The sequence below is a fragment of the Musa acuminata genome, chromosome BXJ1-2, assembly GCF_036884655.1.
Source record: "Musa acuminata AAA Group cultivar baxijiao chromosome BXJ1-2, Cavendish_Baxijiao_AAA, whole genome shotgun sequence".
NCBI classification, from domain to species: Eukaryota; Viridiplantae; Streptophyta; class Magnoliopsida; order Zingiberales; family Musaceae; genus Musa; species Musa acuminata.
In genome coordinates, this window is record NC_088328.1 from 40,246 (window position 1) to 64,339 (window position 24,094).

At 34.6% G+C, this 24,094-nt stretch overlaps 1 protein-coding gene across 3 annotated transcripts; it reads left to right on the top strand.

The window, feature by feature from the left end:
- Nucleotides 1-1,914: 1,914 nt before the first annotated feature.
- Nucleotides 1,915-15,957, top strand: LOC103973792 (transcription factor TGA2.1). Of its 3 annotated transcripts, XM_018821581.2 has the most exons (12): nucleotides 1,915-2,051; nucleotides 2,181-2,299; nucleotides 4,886-4,989; nucleotides 5,279-5,373; nucleotides 5,466-5,663; nucleotides 8,054-8,128; nucleotides 8,259-8,318; nucleotides 12,039-12,116; nucleotides 12,223-12,274; nucleotides 13,986-14,257; nucleotides 15,174-15,422; nucleotides 15,509-15,855. In XM_018821581.2, exons 2-12 carry the CDS (start codon nucleotides 2,199-2,201, stop codon nucleotides 15,653-15,655), a joined length of 1,431 nt encoding a protein of 476 aa, XP_018677126.2. In that variant the 5' UTR covers nucleotides 1,915-2,051; nucleotides 2,181-2,198; the 3' UTR covers nucleotides 15,656-15,855. The 3 variants fall into 3 exon arrangements, with proteins under 3 accessions (XP_018677126.2, XP_018677127.2, XP_064941581.1); XM_018821582.2 differs by lacking the exon at nucleotides 4,886-4,989; XM_065085509.1 differs by having other exon boundaries at nucleotides 1,942-2,299; nucleotides 15,509-15,957.
- The last annotated feature ends 8,137 nt before the right edge of the window (nucleotides 15,958-24,094 follow it).

Consider the following 24,094-nt stretch of genomic DNA (forward strand, 5'->3'; position numbering starts at 1 on the left):
GACATGGATAAAAGGAAGAAGGTGGGATGGCAACCAAAGCAATAGAAAGCTAAAGGTGAGATATGAACATCTAAATGATTTAGTTTATAATTCTTTTCAATAAAAAATTGGCTCCCTTTGGTCAAATTTTGACAAACAACACCATGTAACATCATTACCTAACAAACACCTAATCCATGTTTCATTATATTCAAAATTATTGTATTCACTAATTAAATTGTTAACAAATCCACAATTATCATGAACTTCTAATAAATTTATATATAGAATTTACCATCAAGATTTGTTTTGTATTATATATATATATATAATAATAATAATAATAATAATATTGATCTGATGATGATATATTAGATCCAGGATGATAATTTAAAATCATATTTGATAAATTTCTAAGATTCTCAACTAGTCTTATTGATAAAGATATTGATTTAAAAATAACGAATCGAATTCCTGCTTACTCCTTATACATATTATTTTAGTCGAATTGTTGTGATAATTATATTTTGATAAACTTGAAAGTATTAAGATAGACAAATCCATTCCTAGGATCAACTCCAACCACATTATAGTCAATATAAATATTATTAACCTTATTATTGGACCCATAAATAGGAAGAATGAACAAATTACTAAGTTAAACAAAATACAAAACATATATAATGACATTTTAAATACACCCTAAGTGCCAAAACACCGAATCAAATATGGATTTGTACCTCTCAATTTCATAAAGAATAATAAAAAAAAGTATATCGAGCATTGTCGATACATGTCAAAATCATAAGCACTAATCAGTGCATAATAATCCAATTAATTATATATATCATGATACATAAGTTGATTCTAACTTTTTATTTTATAAATAATAAATAATGAATGCGATATTCAATCCTTACGCCTTACTATCAATAATCAAAGTATTAATCTCGTTGATATCCTATCATCACATCCTTATCCTTCTGGTCAAAGATGACCGAGAACTCTTTGTTCAAATCCAACGAGGACCGGTTCACCCAAATAAATGGCCAATGATACAAGCACTAGATGATACGAGTTGCGGTGCCTTCCTATCTAAGTATGTTGTAACCTAATAGATAATAATATGAAATGATATGGAGGGTAATAAACAAATACCAGATATTGATTGGGAAAACGACTTCCTTTAAAAGAATCGGTGGAACATCACCAGCTGACTCATCCACCCAACAAAAGAGAGGAAAAAGGAACCCAAACTTCCCCAGACAAAAACCCTAGTCATCACTGTCACTGTTGAACTCTTATCTACGAGAAACCAATACTTTATGCACCTCATGCCTTATGCGTTGCCTTCTCATCTTTCTTGTGATTGGAGGTGGAAAACAGGAGTCACTTCAAGACTGGACAGCAGTAAAAATATTTTAAATATTAGTCGATACAAAACTTAAAATCTCATTATACATAATTTAAAATTATTTTATTGATTCTGATAAGACTATTTAGTCCCATTGAGTATGAGAACAAAAGATTCGTAAGTCGATCAAATCTTTTTTATCCTCAAAAATAACTTTTGAAACTCATATGATTCCAAAAAACAAAATTCGAACAATTCCAACCTCCCGATGATTTATCACTCAAGTTAGTTAACATTATGTCAAATAAAGTTTTCCTATATTTTTTTTTGATAAATAAGTCTAATACATCATCATATTAATACTTTGAATATAAAAATACATCGAATGATATTTCAAAACCTTAAATATAATTTTTTCAACATAGTAATTGCAATTAATTTTTATAAGAAGTTATAAAATTTATGGCCGAACAGTTGATCGATCGATCAACGGGGGTCGGATTGTGATCATTTTCACAAAGATTCATATCTATATATATATATATATATATATATATATAGAGAAGGCGATGGAGTTCAGTACTTCAGTTAGTCCAAAGAGAGGGAAAGGAGGCGACCCCCTCCCCGTCCCCTCAAACGGACGAGTCTTGATCCCCCTGTGCGCGTGCGAGAGCGAGGACAAACCCCTCGGATTCGGAGCCTTATCGAACTCGGATTGGTTCTCGTTGGACCTTTGCTCTCCTGGTTGAATTTGCTCCCGGGCATCCCTACCTTGTCGTGGAGTTCTTTTCGTTAATGATTTGAAGGGTTTATTCGGTCGTTTGTTGTTCTTCTGGTGGCGGTGGAGATGCTGGCGGTGTAGTGGATGGGGAGTAGTAGGAAGGGTGGAGGTGGCCCACAAGATGCTAAGGAGGCCGTTGTCGGAATGCCGAGCTTCGTTTCCTCGCTCACCGTGGCTCACCCAGCGTATGCGAAGCTTGGTTTGAATGATTTAGCTCTCTGCATCGCTTGTTTTCATTTTTCATGCTCGAATTTGTGCTGCCTTTCTCGAGACTAAAAGGAAGCGATCTTTCTGTTTCTTTGATGATATCTATTACATATGGAACTAATTAAGCATCTGTTTGGGGAACTCGAATTCCAGGGCTATTGTTAAAGTTATATATAAAAGGGGTGTCATATGATCATAAAAGTTTTCTTCTTCTCTTTCTCTTCTAACATTATTATTATTATTATTTTTAATGAAAGAGGAAGAAAACTTGCATGTTTTATTCTTGTCATTGGAACCCTATTTATAGGGTCAAAGACAATCTAATCAGTATCCAATCAAGCAATTAGTATCTCATCAAGGGATATGAAAAATCTAATCAATCCTCTACATAGTAACTTTGACATGACGTCATATATTTTCCCTGGCTATGATGAGCGTTTGTACTGTTGAGAATAACAGTTTAGTGCTCTTAATGTATTGTTGATGTCCTTGCGTTTGGGAAATAAAATATGTTCTTGCACCACGAAGAGTTGGAGTGAGTAGTTTGGTACATTTGTGCATGTAGTTGACTAACGAGAAGGTTTTAATAGATGTATGTCTAACACTTGATGATGAGGAAAAAAAAATACAAAGTCAACAATCATGGTTTGATCAAAAAAGAAAGAAAAGAAAAACTTGGGAGTCATTCTGGCAAGTTCAAAATTGTCAAAATTAGGATGCTCTTGACACGCATGGTAATCATCATTTTTTACTGTATAAACAACAGAAAAGACATCAAATTTGCTTTGAAATGTTGTTATCTTTGACTGATATAGCGTAATCTAGGATGGAAACCATGGCGAAAACCTCAAAAGTGATCTAGATGCATGTTGGAGTGAGCAATTTGACCCAATATCACTTCTGGAAGCTTCATGTTCTTTTCTCATAGTAGTTTTTTGTCGTTCCCCAAAAATCAGTCTGCAGAAAACTTACATGATGCTCAGGAATTTGCTGCGCTATCATACTTTTTGGTTGCTCTTGAATGTCAATTGTCATAGGCAAAAGAGTTGCTTTGGTGGTTGAATCGATTTCTAGTGGCACAAGATTTTAGGTTTTATTATATCTTCATCTGGTTCTCCTTTGTCATGTTTCCTACTGCCAAACAACCTCTAAGAGAGCTATAAAATGTGACTAGCTACTAATTTAATGCTGACATGTTAGTTTCTAGTAGACTGAAGTCTTCAACTTGTTGTTTACACTAAGGTATGCAATTTCGTACCATACCGGAGTTTCGATGTTCTGTCACGGACTTAGCTGGTTTTGCCTAAGTTGTGCGGCACCCTTGCGTGTCCGTCCACAAAGGTCAGCCTCCCCGAAGCCTCCTATGGTCCCTTAGGACCCACAAAAGAGAAAACGGGTTAGAGAAAACGTCTCATTCGGGATCCACAAACAAACATTTCCGAAAACACTTCATAGACAATGCAAATTGCAAACAGACTTTACAAGCTCTGAACAGTTGCACAACAAAGAGTCAAAATGGTTCATTACAGACCGAAAATCTCTTACAAGTGTCAACATTACACAACCTTTATTTACAAGCCTAAAGCGGTCATCAACCCAACTAAAATAGGACTATTAAGCCTTCGACCGTCCCTCTATATGCTGTGCAAAGCATGAACATACCAAAAAACACGGACATACATAACCATTACATCAAACATCCTGTTTAGAAGTTTGTCCGTGACAATTCGTTCGGTACGGTACGAAACTGTATACCGAGTGGTATATCGTTCGGTATATCGTTCGGTATACCGCTCGGTATATATATATATATATATATACATACATATATATATATTTCGGCAACGTCGCCTTATATATATATATATATATATATATATATATATATATATATGTATATATATATGTATGTATATATAGATATGTATATATATATATATGTATGTATATATATGTATGTATATATATATATATATATATATGTGTATGTATATGTATATATGTGTATGTATATGTATATATATATATATATATATATATATTTCCGTCTGGTAACGGGCGGTCCGTGTACCGGTAAACTAATGGACCGGTACGTACTGTCCGTACCGGGCGGTAATATTCGAAATTGCATACCTTGGTTTACACTTCTCTAGATTGATCCTAGAAATTGTTTAGGTCTTCAGTAAACACTAAAAATATGCATAACAGGGAAAAATAGGTGTTAGAGCCTGTTCAACTGTTGTACAAGTTGTAACGCTTGCAACAGCTGAAGTTTTTGTCTGGACTTCAATGCATTGTTGATGGAGTGCTTTGACATTGTGGTTATCAGTTTAGATTGTCTTTGTTGTCATACCAAATTATAGGATATCAGCTTATTCTCTAATTCAAGAAGACCAATCATATAATTATGTTTTGTGGTACTTAATTACTTTAAATTTAGTGGTTTCATATTAGTATGTTTTCCATATGGTAACTGTGTAATGCTAAATCTGCTACAACTATATTTTAACTGACAACATTTTCTCTTCCATCTGTTTGTAACTGAATGTTTCTTGTTGCCTCAGTACCACAGAAGGAAATATTCTGCATACTTCTCGAGGTTCTAATGTTCGGACACTTGAAAAGTCTAATATATTTCAAATAGAGGAAGCTACGGATCTAAGCACAAGTGTGTAACTTTTAATCAGTCATTTATCTTGATTCTTGACATGTGGCACTTTTATGCCTCATTTTTTTGTAATAATTCTAAATTGCAAAATACCTTAGTGTAATTAGGTGGCCCTTTTTATATCAAAATATAAATAATTTTCAAAATAGCCCATTGGAAATTTCCTTAAAATTTTAAGTGGGTTTACTATTTATAGTTCTAAATTTGGGTTATTTCAGCTACTATTATCTATTTCTCTGCATATTTTGGAGAACATAATCAGAGACTTATTACTCAATCTTCTTTACAGATCCTTTACCTAATAAAAAGTCAGGCGATCTCAATCTTAAAACAAGTGGTCTCTCTGTTGCCTCTGATCCTCTTCAATTTGGTGTTTATGACAGTGTGAGTTAGGACGACTTTTTTTGGAGTGCCTTTATTAATGTTATTGGTCTAATAAGAATTTCAGCTACAATTGATCCTTTATCTGATTGCAGCTTGTTGCTTCATCTGGGATGACTTTGCTAGCAAAAAGAGCTGGGACTTTGGCAGTGACAATTCAGAAGGCACATCAACATACTCTGTTGTCGTCATCCAGTGCTCACATTGAGAACTGGGGAGAATCTACCATGGCAGATACTAGTCCTTGGACTGATACATCAACCGATGTCGACACTGATGAAAAGTACCAGACGGTAGTCTTTTTTCTTCAGCACTGTTACTCATATGGTGTTTACTGTTTAGCACTTCGATATTCTTATCATTTTGCTGGGAACCTAATCTTTTGTGGTTTATACTTTATCTACCTCATATACGACTCTGATCTCCATGGACTGCTACACTGTGACAGATTGATGATAATGATATCAATTCAAGAATACTATACTGGTCCTCCCAAATACTCATATGGGGTCCTGTATGTACTGAGGGTGTATTGATACATCCTAGCGTGATCGATGATAAATAGTTGTTGCACTCAAGGATGTAAGTTTCAACAACATGGATTAATTCAGCAAGTTGTCGAATTCAAGCGCTGAATACTTTGCGGTGCTGTCAAATGGCACAGCCTATCATTCCACTAAGCTGCCACTTAGTGGAATTAAAATGCTTGAAAACACTTGTACACCTATTTAGTTCACAAAATTGAGATGATCTCTAGCTTCTACCAAGTGGAATATTGAATGTGACTCATGAATGTGTGACATTTAAGCATATTGTCTTCTAGATTTGACCCTATGGCACTTAAGTCCTGGTATGGTTGGGCTCAGGTTCAGTCATGTTTAAGTTGTTCCACAATGGAAATTAGTAATAATAAGAAAAAAAGCATTTCTAAGATATTCTATTTTTTTAACCATGATATAGGCATATTAGAGCTGAAAGCTTATCTGGAACCCATGGTTTAGTTCATTGTTTTTTATTAGTGCATTGATATGAAAAAATATTTTCCATGTGTAAAGTGTGCATGTCTAGTTGAACTCCATGATAGCCTGTTTCTGTGGGTTACCAAGGATAAGCCTTTCAAGGAAATTGAGGGGACTGCATATGCCACCCATAGAAGTCTGACTATGACTGTTGTATGATATGTCATGCAAAACCTGAGTTAAATCACCATACTTAGAATGTGGAACATTTAAGGCTATGGTCCAGATGCAAATCATGATATTCCAGTTTTTTTAAGGATAGGTTTGTAATGTTATAGTCATGTCCCACTTAAGTTGGTTCCAGCATTTGCCTGGCTCTAGCAACAACATTTCATGTGATCTTTTTGACTATGACACTAGGAGAGTGGATCTATACAGATATAAAACAAAAGCTGATATGATTTCAGCTATATGGAGTATTAGAAATCGCACATCCTTCAGTATTCCAGGATAGTCAGCCTGAGAAACAAATGATTATAAAAAAAAAATGCTATTGCAGTGATGATTGTAATAATCTATAAACATCACTGCACCAGCACTCGGTTATAAAATTCAGAAAATGCTATTGCAGTGATGATTATAAATTTATAATAATCTATAAACATCACTGCACCAGCACTTTCTGAATTTTATAATCAGAAATGCTATTGCAGTGATGATTATAATGGACAGCCCCTAAGCTATATACAAGGTATTGCTCTGTGTTTAGTATATTTCCTTAATTGTAACTTTATGCATTGCATGACTTGCATAGCTTAGTTTATTGTTCAATCGGTTGTGGATTTCCTTGGTTTTTCTTTCTATTGGTTTTTATGTTCCGTTTCGTGACTGAAGCAATAAATTTGCTGATATAAAAGTACATGTCTCTGGGGATGAGTTCTCATACTTCCAACTGTTATCTTTAGTTATCATTATTATGACATTCTTCATTGTTGAGTCTTGTCTTCCATGGTATTCTTATCTATTATTCTTGTTGGGAGGGAGGAAAAAATGGAAACCAAAAGAATAAACCTAGAGATCAATAAATAAAAAACATATTAGTAAATAGACACAAGATTAATATGGTTTGGCAAATCCCGCCTACATCCATGGAGGAAACCAAGTTCTTCACCATGTGAGATCCACCTTTGAGTTATCTCCACTCAGGCACAATCTCTTTATACACCCTCTCATATAAACATCGAGGAATTTATACTTTTTTCTCTCACCCTTTCTAGAAACCTTAGAGTATCTTCTCGACACCTTAGAAAGAAACTTAGAACTTAGAAGTACTCAAAGTATTTCTCACTTCTGGCTCTCTCCTATCAAACCTTAGAGATACATATGATATTTATAGAAGAACCAAACTCTAATTTCCAGGGTTTTCTTAGGACTCCTTTTTGTAATAGGATTCCTTGCCCTCCCAGGACACTGGCTTCAGGAATTGTAAAATAGTTGCTAATCCCAACAATTCTTTATCTTCTTGTTCTATAAAAAGAAGATTGTTGCTAATCCCAACAATGCTTTATGTTGATCGCACTTCAGAATTATATCTGTTTGTTCTATTTCAGTATCAACCTTGGGGATCCCTCATCTTCCTTGTAACATTGTGGAGAGATTAGATTTGATCTGAGCCTTAACTTATGATCAGTTCATTGATATCAGATGCTTTTCTATTTGTCTAGTTTGAAGAAAGGCAAGTTGCAGATGTTGCAGCTTCTGATTCAAGTGACAAATCAAAGGATAAATCAGATATCAAGGTAGGGTTTTAATAGCATTGCCTCGCATCTGCAATAAATCTTCTGCAGTATTACAGCTAATTGTAGGCCATTAAGTACATCTCTTGCAATAGAATGCAGCTTGATTATAACAAATTATATTATTTTGCAGACACTTCGTAGACTTGCTCAAAACAGGGAAGCTGCCAGAAAAAGCCGGTTAAAGAAGAAAGTAAGTCTGTTATTTTTCTTCTTGTTACTTTTTTTTTTGCAAGTCGTGGCACTTCTAATTTTGGCCAAATGCATCACTTGAAATACTACTTCTGTGAGTATCTTTGCCACTTAGCAGTAGATGGTCATTCTAGGCCATTCGAGTCTTTTGAAGTACATGATTCTCCAATATTTTGAATGAGATCTAAAGATTTAATCTGGTCAGGAGGCTCAATTTTTTTTGTTACACATGTATCTCTTGAAAGAAATGTAATAGAAACATTTTGTCCATTCTGAAAAGCTTACTTGAGTTGGTTAATTGATTTTGCAGTCTTAGGTTGACGTTGTTTAGGACATAGGTACATCATACACCTGCCAATGCAGGGTCTATGTACACAACCTTACCCCTAAGTATACGTCATACTTTATATCAAGTCAAATTATCCATTAAATCTGTGCTCGCGCAAGTTGCTCATGTTGCCTTTCTATACTTTATCTGACCATGACAATTAATTTCAAGTGATCGAAACTGTATCTAATTCAATTTTCTTCCTAAATGATCCAGTTGATTCTCGGCTAATCCTGACTAGCTTTCAATATGTTCCAGATGGTCTATTTGTTGCCAAGATCCTAGTATTTTCAAGTTCTGGTCAGGATTTACAACCATTTTCTATCAATCAGATGTTCCAGATGGTCTATTTGTTGCCAAGTTCCTAGTATTTTCAAGTTCTGGTCAGGATTTACAACCATTTTCTATCAATCAGAAAGTTAGGATTAGCTAGTGTCAATTTTCAAACAGCACTGATCTTTGATTTATTTGGGTCCATTCCATGCCTTATTCTGTTGATCCAGACAATATTCTCCAATCTTGATCAGGATCTTGCTAATCTTATTGTGGGTAGTAATTGTCATGCACCAAGATTCGATTCTGCATGCAATAGGTCCCCATTGTACCGCTACACATGATAGCTCTTTTTTGGGTTTATATATATGTGTGTGTGGGGGGCTAGTCATGCACCAAACCAAGGATTGAAATTTCGTACCATACTAGAGTTTTGAGCTTCGCTTGATACGGTATGGTACTGTGTACCGAGTTTGATATGGTACGGTACTGTGTACTGAGCGGTACATCTAATTTAGACGTAAAATCCTTCGAAAATATCTGAAAATAAAAGAAAAGTTAGGATAGGGTTTTTAAGTTAGAAATAAATATAGTAATAGTATAAGTTTAGCAAAACCAATGTAAAGTAGGTAAGAAAAAAATCACATATATTTTTCGGACTTTGAGGAATAGTATTGTGTAAGGTTCGTATTTCTGTTCGTTACGGATTGTTCTTCTGTAAATATTTAAATATCTACAGAAAAATCATTTGAATTGTCAATTCACAAATCGTTGTTTTGTAGATTTTAGGAGAGTGTCAATGTGAGAAAAAATGATTTTGAGATAGTTTAAAAGAGTGTGAGAGTGAAATGGAGTGAAATAGGGAGAAGATGAGTTTAAAAACCCATGAGAAAGTGCTCCAACGACTATTTTGATCGTTGGAGCATTGTTACAGATCGGTAACGATTGAAATCGACCGTTATCGAGCTGTGCCGAGCGGTAACGAATGAAATCGGCTGTTACCGAGCTATGCCGGGTGGTGATGGTCGAAATTTTGACCGTTACCATCCGATACAGGGCGATATTAAGTGTTCCGCTCGATAGCAGGCGGTCCACATACCAGTATGCTATCGGACCGGTACGTAAACCTTGCACCAAACATAAGGATTTTGTCCTGTCTTTTAGAAGGCATTCTTAGTAGACTTAACTACACTTGTTGTGTCAAGGATTACATGTAAGGGGGCAACTATGATATTAGCATATAAGTTATATCTCAGAAGGTCACTTTCGAAAATCATATGGACCAGTACTTCTGGTAGTAGTGTCCTGCCCAATCTCAGATATATTTCCATATTTCTCCAAAAGTACCACCTGTATTGTCACTTTCGAAAATCATATGGACTAGTACTTCTGGTAGTATTGTCCTGCCCAATCTCAGATATATTTCCATTTTTCTCCAAAAGTACCACCTGTATAGGATTACACATTCAACTAATGGTCAAATGTCACCACTCAAAGCTTCCTCTTGCAGAATGTAGAGTTTAGGCATACTCAAAATATCTTGAATGCATAAGCATGCACAAGTCTTCCCACTTTTGACAGATATACTAAAAGTAAGCCTGGAACATTCATAGAATTTTTTAAAATTAAGGAACTTAGCATATAAGCATAGCTAACAAGGTGTCATCCTTGATCCATCATATTAGGGAATAATTTATCAAGCTATAATATCAAAATATTCATCATCTTTACATAACATTGTTATTAAGAAGACAAATTCTCAGTATCAATGTTTCAAATGGTGGCTTGACCAGTGTGTATTGATAAACATTTAGGGTTTTAACCAAGGGACAGTCTTGGACCATATAGTTTAATAAAAATAAAGATCAACATTTATTTTTTATTATTTCTTTCCTTAATATATAATGATGGTATACGACCATAGGTAAGTATTCTATCCATATCCAATATACCTTGCTCAATCTATTGAGTTTAGATTTCATATCAAAGTAAGGTTTGATAATAACCTTACATTTTTATTATAAAACCATAATAAAATACTCTAAAGTGAACATCACACCACTTACCTTATCCAAAAGGTCTGGAGTCAATTTAGGGTACATAATTAAGGGAAATTCAAGGGTCAAGTCTAGAAAAGTTCACTTCAGAGAGTAGGGTTTACAAAAGGAAAATTCATAGAAATAAATTTGTCTAGTTGCTAGTTTCGAAGAAGATACTAAATTGATATGTTTAAGCCAATTCCATACTTTGAGGAAATTATGAAAAGTGTGCCAAATAGGAGTAATAATGTCCAAAAAGTATCAGCATATAGGATTTCAAATTAACAGTCCAATGGTACCACCAAATTCTTTCCCATATTACCGTAAGAAAATTTCATTCATTCCCAACCCAAAACAAGTTTGAGTTTCCTAAAAAAGGGGCTAACAAATAGGGTAGAAACTTAAGAAAATGGAATAAAAATTGTGAAATCGGTGTCCACTCTCTAGGGCTACAAATTTGGAATATATAGAAGCAGAAAAAAAATGAATTTCATCTAGAACTAAGGGTGATATGACTTAAATCCCAATAACACATATGAAATTCAGAAAAAGATTGAGCATTGGACACTTCCTTGACAGCATGAAATGCTTCTACAATGCTGTAATTGCAGAAGTCACAGCTATAGCAGCTATAACAAGAAGCTCTTAAAGAGAAAAACAAAGAACAAAAAAGAATTCATAAAGAAATTCGAAAATTTTAATAAAAGTACCATAAAAAATGATTTATTCTTATAAAAGAATTTATAATACCAAAATATCATATTTAATGCCTCATATCAAGATTAGATGAAATATCAACCGCATAAATCTGTCCAACATTATCATTCAATATCTTGACATGTATACTCATTTATGTTAACCATGTTAAGTATAGTCAACCAAAATTGTCAAATAGCGGACATGGTTAGATTCAGTGTTTCACATATTTTATTTTTTGCATATGCTGATGTAATTTTAAACATAGGTATTAGGTGTTAATGTTTAATTTCTGGTATTTGTTTCATCTGGAAGTTGGATTAACTGTCCATTAACCATAGTTAGTTGCTGCATTATTGAACAAATGCTGTTATTTCTCCATTAGGCATACATTCAACAACTAGAGAGTAGCAATTTGACGCTCAATAAACTTGAACAAGAGCTTCAGCGAGCTCGCCAACAGGTATGGAACTATTATTATTTCCAACTGTATCTGATCTTTCCGTTTGCATTTCTGTTGAACAGGTTTAATATATTTGGTCTTCATTACATGATCATTGCTTGTCTAGGGCATCTTCATTTCGAGCTCTGGAGATCAGTCGCATTCAATGGGTGGAAATGGTACACTATAAGAATCTCTAATCTCATTCACTGAGATATGTCTTATTAATATGGGCAATCTGCCTTCAAACATAAAATGATCTTTTAAATGGGGATGATATGTGAACTATCATGGATCTTGCATGATTATGTAGTTGGCAGTGTTAGATGTATTTAGAAAATAACTTCTTTTTAAAAAAATTAAATATCTTTTTCAAATTCCCTTTGTTTTTGGAGGATCATGCATATAATGCTGCAACTCAAGTGTGTAAACCTTTAAATCAACTTGACCAATGAGCAGTTTTTGTTTGAATTTTTATACTTCGTAATTCAAGAGTCTTAAATTAGGTTTGGATAAAGCAAATCAAACTGACTTAAAAATGGAGGCTGACCTTGGGTTGTGGTGTAAGGCAACCTCATCCAGATTTATACATCTATACTTAGGTTTACATGTATGCTCATTTACATGGGATTCAGTATATACTCATTTACAATATCTATACACACACACACACACACACACACACACACACACACACACACACACATATATATATATATATATATATATATGCAGATTAATTAAAAAAGTCAAATTTCATCATTTCATCTTCCTAAATCCTAATTCTCAAGTCCCAAAAGTTGTCACAACACCTTTCTTCTTCCTCCAACCTTGGAACTGCTCTCTCTTGGAGTTAGTCTTTTTCTGGGAGTGACGGATCTTCTACCCAGAAGATTCAGATATTGGGGTCAACTCTTCTATCCAACTAACTTTGACAGGATCTTATCCCTCTTTTTTTCCTCTTTACTTTGTTTTTATGGTCTATCGGTATTTTTGTTATGATTTATTATTCAAATGTAATATGATTTGCTATGTTTGTAGAACTTACAGTACCATCTTGTTTCCTTGTCTAGCAAGTTTGAATTTTGGATAATACAAGCAATTAGATATTATATCATTCAGTTTTTTTTTAAATTTTTTTAATGTTCCAAATTTGAATTTTTCATCAGTGTTATCTTCTAGAATGTTTCTGTCCTTATCCATCGTTGACTGGTTAATCTGAAGCAGTCCAATCTGATCAAACATGATTTCCAAACTGATCTCCTGAATTTGAAGTTAGGTTGGTTTGTGTTGAATGTTGACTCTGTTGGAATAGGCTTGGGTCGAAAGTTTCATTACTTGGTTAGGGCTGATGATATTGTCTACCCAATCAACCTGCATAGTCTTTACCCTTGATAATTAGCTCATTATGATTTCTTTGTTTGCTAAATTTATTTAGTCCAAATGAGATGTATAATCAATTCTTTGTTACAAAGGAAAGAAAAGCTTGATATTTTTCTAAGTGCAGTTGAATTGGGCTTGGGTTAAAAGTTTCATTACTTGGGTAGGGTTGATGATACATCTTTAAGTGCAGGTTGTAAAATTATTATAATTAATTATTTGCTATAAGGGAAAAAAGGTTTTTTTTCCAAGTGCAGTTGATTTGGGCTTTGGTTGAAAGTTCCATTACTTGGGTAGGGCTGATGATACACCTCTACCAACCTGGCTAGTCTTTACCCTTGATGGAATATTCAGAGCTTGTGGTTTCTTTGGTGGTTAAATTTATTAAGTCCAAATGAATAAGGGGAAAAAACATGATATTTTGCTACATAGCCCATATTAGTTTCATTAGATATGGTTTGAACATTACCATGTCAGTACTCGTTATATATTTTATTATTAAACCTGCAGGAGCTCTAGCATTTGACATGGAATATGCACGTTGGCTGGAAGAGCAAAACCAGCAGGCTAAAGAGCTGAGGGCTGCAGCAAATTCACATGCTAGTGATGATGTTCTTCGAGTCATTGTTGATGATGTTATGAAGCATTATGATAAACTTTTTCGTATCAAGAGTGTGGCAGCCAAGGCAGATGTTTTTCATATCCTCTCGGGAATGTGGATGATGCCTGCAGAGAGGTGTTTTCTGTGGTTGGGGGGCTTCCGGTCATCTGAGCTCCTGAAGGTGCAATTTTTCTGTTTCAGTGTCCTTTTCCTACGTTGCTTACAGCATAGAAATAACTGATTGTGTCCAATAGGGAAACCTGTAGATAATTTTGGAGATTGTCATAAAAGATACAATACGCTGCATGAAAAAGTGAAAAGCCTTATAAATTTAAAAAATGGTGGTTTTTGTAGTTAAATTTAGTGAACTTTTCCCTAGGATCTCATCTTTTTCTAAGTTACCCGTTTTATTGTGTGCTTTACATGTGATCCTACTCTTAAATTCTGTTAACTTCATATTTTCATTCTGAAATTTAAAATTTCATAGCTTTTAGGTGTTATAAAATTTCTTCTCTTTAGTCTTTCCAATGGTTCTCCTGAATTCTGGAGTACTTATCGAGCAAGGTTCAACTATGCTGCAGATACAAGTTCGGATTGTTTTCCACATGTAGTGCAAACTTATTGGTTCAGACTATTCTTGTTAAATGCTTGTCATATGATTTGTCTTGTCAGATGAAATATTTTCTTTAGCCACAAGTCACAGGCCTGGCAAGTTTAACCTTTTGAAAAGGTTACTTTGAAGCCTAAGTTCCAACATTTAAAATGTCATTTTCCAAGTTCTATGCAGAGATGTACTTCTACTCTGTTACACATTGGTAGACTTTGTTGTGCAACCAACATTTTTTCTTACAAAATAAAGAAATAAACAAAAGAAAAAAGTGTATGATTCTATCTGCAGTTTGTTCATTATCCGGTATCGACGCTTCTTTCTCAATCTGGAATTCACAAAGGATTTTGGTTCAATCATCTGAATGTTCGCAGCATGTTTCTTTTTTTTTTTGCATGTTAATCTGGTATATGGCAATAGTTACAGCATTTTTTTGGGGGATCTACTTTTGCCTATTTAGCTTTGTGCCAACTGGGTGTTACATTTGCAGTTACTTGCAAGTCATTTGGAACCTCTTGCCGAGCAGCAGTTGGTCGGGATATGCAACTTGCAGCAATCCTCGCAGCAGGCGGAGGATGCTCTTTCGCAAGGGATGGAAGCGCTACAGCAGTCGCTGTCCGAAACTTTGGTTTCTGGATCTCTTGGGTCTGCAGGATCATCGGGGAACATTGCGAATTACATGGGTCAGATGGCAATGGCCATGGGCAAACTTGGGACCCTCGAAAATTTTCTATGCCAGGTTTTTGATGATTCACCTCTGCCTCAATCAATTATTGTTTTTTTTTTATATTTATGTTTTATATAGCTATCTATTTTCGTTTTCAGGCTGACAACCTGCGCCAGCAGACACTACAACAACTGCAGCGCATATTAACAACTCGCCAGTCTGCTCGTGCACTTCTAGCCATACATGACTATTTCTCGAGGCTCCGTTCATTGAGCTCTCTGTGGCTTGCTCGGCCACAGGAATAAACAAGTATGCTCAACTTGATCATAGAAATAGTGTTTGTCCAAATATGATTCGTCACATTTCTTCGAGGTTACGATCTGGTACATTAGACATAAGAAACGTCTAACGATTTCAAAAGTTATATTTCCATGGGAGATCCTAGCCTCTCGTCTTGTATTATGCTTTAGTAACTAAATATTTATTCTGCACGGTTTAAGTTGCACATTCCCGAGTCTCCTAATAATGTCTATAGATTATCCATGGATAGGGTCATGAGAGACCTGCATCAGCTCTTCAATAAAAAAAACTTTGCATTGATCCACTATATGCTTCCTCATCTTTTACCAATGCAAGTTCTGTTAGGATCATATTTCTGCTGGGCTAATTACTCCTGTAATTGGCTATTGCGGCATCAAGGTTCTTGAACTTTTAAAAATCACACATTTGGGTCTTTATAGTTTTGATATTATTATAATTTAGTCCGTTTTTAATTATGTCACTTCTTTGACAAAGATCTCCTCTACATGTGACATCACATGCGGAATTGATGATTAAATGAATGGCAAAATAATTATTTCACCCATTAATTAATAGAATGAATCGTTGAGTACTTTGATTAATGGCAAAATAATTATTTCAACCGTGGTTGTCGGGGAACTCACCATCAAGGTAGGATGGCAAAATGGTTGGGACATAGTTGAGCTCTTGGTTGACCCTGAGGCCTCAACAAAGCTTTTGCGAGGAAGCTTTGGAAGTAGCTTTGTGAGGAAGCTTTGGAAGTTTCCATGTCAAGTGACAAGCAGTAGATGTCTTCATCTCCTAGGTCGACGTCCAAGCCACTGAAAAGCTTCGAGGAGGAAGAGATTGGTCTCCAATTGTCAGGAAGGGAAGATAACTTTCGATCGGACCATGGAAGGCAACTCGAAGACCACCTCTGTTGTTGATGCTAGAATGACATTGGTGCTTGCAAATCGGATCCCAAACTCACATCCAACAAAGGCAGCAATAATAACAGTCATAGGAAGAAATCATTCGTCACTGTCGTCGTTTTCTATATTACTAGTGGCAGTGGCAGCGTAATGAAATATTGAGTACTGTCGTCGTCGCCTTAAGTTGCATAAAACAATCAACAAATATGTACATCTATAATATATGAAAGGAAATATATTAATGCGAAAGGGCTTGTAACAAATGTAGAAGATGACACATACCTCTTTGGCTTTTTTATCGATAGGCTTTTTGAGCGATAGCACCGAGCTTCTTAATTGGGGAGACAAGGTCCATCTTTTGCATCTCGGAGCTTCTAGTGATCCACCTTCCCCGCCACCGTTAGTCAGCTTGATGCTTTCCAACTCAGGCTTCATCTCTTGCACACCTAAATCATAATTCAATCAAGTGAACAAAAGATAATATATTTTTTCTCATTCATTAATCTTTTCTACGTATAAAGAAAAACATATATAAGCTGATTGCAAACTATATAATTAAGATAATTAATTTTATATAATATTTCATTCTGATTCATTTCCTATAATATCAGCTAATTTGAAACTGATTAAGTGGCCAAAAATAAGAGATAGATATCCTTAATTATGAGATTATAAAATACCTTAATAATGGGATTTGAAATCCCTTAATCATGAGATTTTTTACACTATTCCTCAAACTGGCTCGAATATGTCATTTATTCCCAACTTACTAGTTAGATTCTCATAATAAAATGATATTTAAGACTCATTGGTAAGAATATATGCTAGTTGCTTCTCTATAGAATATAAGATATATAGATAATTCTTTTTTCACTTTTTTTCTTTATGAAATGTCAATCTACTTCAACATGCATTGTTTTCTCATGGTATAATAGATTATGAGTAATATTAGTAGCAATCTTATTGTTACATAAAAGTCTCAAAAGAGTTTTAGTGGGTATTCATATTTTTTTTAGAAGCATTTTTAGCCACAAGAGCTAACAAACACCTTGTGCTGCTGCTCTTCAAGTTACCAAATTACCTCCAACAAATGTATAATATCTTGAAGTTGATCTCCTATTGCTTATTAATCTTGCCTAATCAACATCAATGAAGACCTCAATTATCATATGATTATCGTTTTTGAATAACAATTCTTACTCCGGAGTACTTTTCAAATATCCAAGGATCCTATATACTATTTCTAAATATTGTTCATATGGTGAATGCATGACTTACTACATTCACTACAAATGTCAAATCTAAGCAAGTATGAGATAAATATATTTTTTTTGTGAAACAAATATCTTATTCTTTGATATCGCTATTTTCCTACCTAAGATATATCTTAGTCGACCAAGATATTTACTTTCAAACTCTTTAGCTAGGATATGCCTCAATTTCAATTATGAGATATCATTGCTTATTAGGATAATATTATTCACATAAACTATAAAAATAGTAATATCTCTATTATATGAGTATTTATAGAACATGGCCATTAACTAATCTTGTGAACCTCTCAAATCATGCATATGCTGATTGTTTGAGACTATAAATAGGTCTTCTCAGCTTGCAAATTTTCAAGCTATACAAATTTTCAAGCTATACACATTATTCGAGCTATACAAATTTTCAAACCCGGGTATACTTCATGTATACTTCTTTCCCCAATTCTCCATTAAGAAAGATATTTTTTAAATTTAATTGATGTAAAAGTCATTCAAAATTAGCTATAAGGGATAACAATACTCAAATAGTATTTAATTTTTGCAATAGGAGCAAATTCTTTTTAGTAGTCAATACCATATGTTTGAGTAAATACTTTTGCAACCCATTTGGTTTTGTATTTTTCAATAGAATCATATATCTTATATTTAATAGTAAATACTCGTTTACATTCCACTAGATTCTTCCCCAGATGCATCAAACTCTAAGTATCATTCTTTTAGAGCTCTTATCTCGCTCATCACTATCTCTTTCTATTATGGAATTAATATAACATCTTGTATACTTTTAATTTCTAAACCAGATGAGTGAGTTATAGAAGCCTTAAAGGCTATCAATAGGACACATATTTAGACATTGGATGCATTATACAAGATCTAATTCCATTTCTATTGATAATAGAAATATTAAGATCTGAGAAAGGAATAACTTGTATCTATGTCTGGATCAGTCATCGGTTTAGATTTTTGCCAGCACTCGGGAGGGTGATCATCATCCTTTTTCTATATTTCATTGCTTTGAATACATATGAAGCTCAGGTGCAATCACAATGATATCTCTCCTTTAGTTATAGTGTTAGAGATTTTGATTCAAGAGTATTAATAGGACTAGTTAGTTGTTAGCTAAGTAGGTTTAGTAGAGTGAAAGTAAGAGATAAATTTGACAAAAAAATAGGGATTGATAGAGATAATTCTCAAAAATACTCTTCTTAGTAATAAGTCTTTTAGAAATATATTTGATTTTCAAAGAATACAATATCCATAGTGATAAATATTTTTTTCAATATAGGATCATAATATTTATAACCCTTATGAGTCGGAGAGTAACCAAGTAATATACAATTTAGTGCATGAGGTTCAAATTTACTTCGATGATAGTTATGAATATGGATACAAACAATGCACCCAAATATCTTAGTGAACGAGAGTTAAATAGGTTTATATGTGAATAAGTAAAGAAAAATGACCAACATGTGTTTGAAAATTAAATATTTGGTAAGCATTCAATTAATCAAATATGAAATAGTAAGAACGAAATCTCCCCAAAGATATTTGTGAACATAAGTGGTAAATAAAAGAGTAAGTGCTACTTCAAGTAGGTGCCTATTTTTTCATTCTGTAATACCATATTATTGAGGGCTATCAATACATAAAGATTGGTAGATTATTCTATACTCTTAGAAGAAGGAACTGAAAATAATATTCAAGTATTATCTACCATTGTCAGTTCTCAAAACTTATATTTTTGTTTGGAATTGATTTTGGATCATAATATGAAAATACTTAAAAGCTTATTTAGTATCAAGATTTTCTTTTAAGAGGTAAACTCAACATACTCTTGTCATCAATAAACATTGAGAAGGAAAAATAGTGTGATGGTGTTTTACAAATTAACAAATTTTACATTGAGAAAGAGATCTATTATTATTTCTGAATAATGAAGCTAAAGACTTTTGCAAATAAGAAAAGCTTGGGTGGCCCAATCTATATGGCTATATAACATTATTTCACTAGTATGAGTGTTATTATTTATTCTCAACTGAGCTTGTCCATTTCAAGTAGCAGCCTCTTCAAGATAATAAGTCTTTTACTCTCTTTAGCACTGTCAATTGTCTTCCCTAAATGTAAGTTCTGAAATTCACAGTGAATAAGAAAAAAATTAGCAATACAATGCAAATTCTTTGTGAGTTTGCTAATAGACAATAGGTTACATGACAAGTTATAATTATAATACAGGTTACATGACAATAGGTTACAGCGCAAAATTTAATACAAAGGAATCAAAAATTATAATTGCACCTTTTTTGCTAAAAAAAAAGTGATTCACCAATAATTTTTATTTTAGAGTTTCTAGGATAAAGTATATAGGAGGAAAACAAGTGTAAAAGGCTAGTCAAATGATCTATTACATCTGAATCTATAATCCAAGGAGCCTTAAGACCAAAAAAAAGCAAACAAAGTTATGAAACAATTGCCTTTCTTAGCCAAAGAGCAAGATGATGAAGGAGAATGATTAGGATTTTGGGATTGGTTCAGAAACTTAAATATTTGCTCAATTTGTTCGTTACTGAATAGAGGTATTTCAACTCCGTTAGAGGTGATGGTAGATTGATTATCTACTTGAAATTCTTGGATATTAGCCTTATTTGGAACTTAATTGCTCTTCGAGTTTGCTAGTTTTTCATGTATCTTCTAGCAAGTTTATCTTGTGTGTCTTGGTCAATGACAAAAATCATACCACTTTGCTTTTATCATCTCTCTTTCACTGATTATGCTGCACAGCATTAGTAGAAGAATTAATTTCAGCTATCATAATAAGTATAAAATTTTCTACAACCATAGATGGAGTAGAAGATCCCATCATAACTTATCTTCCATTTTCCACCCTCCTTAACTTCAGAGAATATAGTAACAATGAATATTTCTTCAATATCCATCCACCACTTTGTTTAGTTCTTTATTTAAATATGCCAAAAATTGAAAGACTTGATCTCTCTTAAGCATTTTTATGTTAGGATCCAGAGCGGCAGGGGGGTGAATTAGTGCAATGGTAAAATCATGTCTTCAAAAATGTTTCATTTCGATAAAACCGGTTTCGTAAAGATGTTAACTTGAAATTGTATAGAAACATAATGAAGGAAGAATTCAGTTTGCAATAAAGTAAATAGCAAGAAGTAAATGAAAACCAGATTTTAGAGTGGTTCGGTCAATGTGACCTATATCCACTTTCGGCTTCCTCCTCTAATGAGGTCATTGACGTCCATTATTGATCTTTTTTCAACGGGTGAAGATCAACTACCTTTTTTCATCCCTCTTCTCCTTTTCAAGGGTTTAGGAGATAACCCTTACAAGTACTCACTCTTTTCTTACAGAATTCTAAACTTAGAGCGAAGGAGAGAATTTCTAAAGAGATTGCAGCAGCATTTTCTCACTTTTGAATCCTCTGTGCTTATATCTTTTAACTAGGGATGAGAGGGGTATTTATTGTTGAATCTCGTATTTTGATAATGAAGTCAATTGATGGATTAATTGATCTAATCCATATCATTGAGTTAAGTATGCAGGATTAACTACGATAGCTTGAAGACATAAAGCAAGTTTATCGGAGTCAAGTTCGATGGCTGTTCGAGAGTCCGCCAAAAGTCCAAAGAATCGTTGGAAGTGTTGCCGGAACTAACCGAGAAAGAATCGGGGACTTGCCGAAGTTTTCAGAAGTCCGTCGGAAAGATCGTTGGAGGTTCGCGGAGATCACCGAGAAGGTTCGAATACTTACTAAAGACTCGTTAAACTCGCCATAAGACCAGAGCCTGCTGGGAGTCCACCGGAAGAAATCTGAGGGTGTATCGGAAGTTCGCTGGAAGTTCACTGGAAAGCTCGCTGGAAGGAAACTCGATGTTGCTAGTTAAAATTTGCTTAGGACTATATTTTAATTTCATAGTTTGCATATAATTTGAGTTAGGATTAAGGGTTAATCTTATAACCCAGTTAGGGGCTAATTGGGCCCTAGTTTGGAGTAGTTTGGGCCAAGTTTGGAGCCCAACCAGTGAGCTAGAATAGTCCAAGCAATGGCACCGTTAGACTGGGCGATGGCACCGCTGGACTGGGCGATGGCACAGCCCAGAACCCGAGAGGTCCGGCGGTAGCACCGTTAATACACCGCCAGACTGAGCGGTGGCACCGCCCAGAACCCGAGAGGTCCTACGATGGCACCGTCAATACACTACTAGACTGGGCGGTGGCACCACCCAAAACCCAAGAGGTCTGGCGGTGGCACTGCTAGTACACTGTCAGTGTCAGACACTGACAGGCGATGGCACCGCCACTAACAGGCGGTGGCACTACCAACACCAGAAAACCCAAAAGCAATTCAAATTTGGAGCCCAAATTTGAATCCTCTTGGGGCCTATAAATACCCCTCAATTCTCAGTAGAGAAAACACCTTTTTGAGAAGTTAGAAATTGAGAAAAAGCTTTAGCAAAGTCTTATTTTTAATAGCTTAAGTGTTCACCTCCCTCTTTCTCTTTGAAAAATCTATAAGAGTATAAACCACTTGTTAAAAGGTTGTAAGAGAGGTATTTGGTCCTTCCCCTTCAAAGTGATTTGTTAGTGGAAGTTGGGAGCCTCATTGAAGAAGGCTTCGCAAGTGAATGTAGGTCATTTGACCGAACCACTTTACATTGTGGTGTTCCTTGAATGTGTGAGTGTTTAATTTTATGAACCACTTATCTTCTTAGCAGCAAACTGTTTGATTTTCTTCTCCCTACTCTTGACTTCCTTTACTCGAGCTATTTTAGCTAAGTCATCCTTCATCGAATCAAAATCTCTACACATTTACGAAATCAATTTCAAACTTACGAGTTTTAATCCGCTGCACTAATTCACCCTCCCCTCTTAGTGCCGCTCCGATCCTAACAATTGATATCAGAGCAAGGCTCACTCTTATATTTGGTTTAATACCCAAGAGAGATGGCTTACTCTAGCATGCAAGAGGATAACTCTATTACACGTCCACCTATGTTTAATGAGTTAGATTACACGTATTGGAAGACTTGTATGAGGATCTTCCTTATGTCTATGGATTTTGAGCTTTGGAATATTGTTAAAAATGGATTTCAAAAATCTTCTCTTCCGATGAGCGAATGGGATAAATCGGAGAAGAAGGTTTTTGCTTTAAACGCAAAGGCTATGAATGCCTTGTTTTGTGCACTTGACAAAAATGAATTTAATTGTGTTTTGATTTGTGATTCGGCTTTTGATATTTAGAGAACTCTTGAAGTCACTCATGAAGGCACTAGCCGAGTGAAAGAGTCCAAAATCAACATTCTTGTGCATTCTTATGAACTTTTCTAGATGAAACCAAGTGAGCCCATTGGAGACATGTACACCTGTTTCACGGATGTCATCAATGGACTCAAAGCTCTTGGTAAAGATTTTTCTAACTTTGAACTAGTAACTAAAATTTTAAGATCCCTTCTAAAGAGTTGGGATCCAAAAGTTACGGTCATTCAAGAGGCCAAGGACCTTAAAATATTTCCTCTCGAAGAACTTATTGGGTCTCTAATGACCTACGAAATGACGTGTCATGCTCATGAAGAGCTCGATAACCCCATTCTAAAGAACAAGAAGGATATGACACTTAGAACACAAGAAGACTACTTAAAAGGAACATCAAGTGATGAAGACAGTGACAATGACATTGCACTTTTAACTCGAAAATTTAAAAAATTTATAAGAAAGAATAAATTTGAAAATAACACCAAAAACAAACTTGAACATAAAAAGGACCAAGTAATATGCTACGAATGCAAGAAGCCGGGGCACTTCAAAAATGAATGCCTCCAAGCCAAGAAGCAACCGAAGAAGAAGAAAGCTTTAAAAGCAACTTGGGACGACTCAAGTGATTCCGAGAATGAAGAAGCTAGCAACAAAGAGGAGGCAAACTTCACGCTATTGGCTTTAGGAGGAGAGGTATGTGATTTAATTAATGAAGATTTATCTTTCGATGAACTTTCTAGCACTTTTCATGAATTATTTGATGAGTGTAAAACTATTAATAAGAAGTTCAATCTATTAAAGAAAGAGCATGTCTTACTACAAAATAAGCTTGATAGTCTTCAAACTCCTCTATGCTTTAAGTGTAAATACTTAGAAGCAATAAGAAATGAGAATTTGCTACTTAAAGAGACCTTAAACAAGTTTAAGGTTGGTAGCAAAGGCTTGGACATGATCCTTGCAAACAAGGGTCATGTTGCAAATAGAAGTGGAA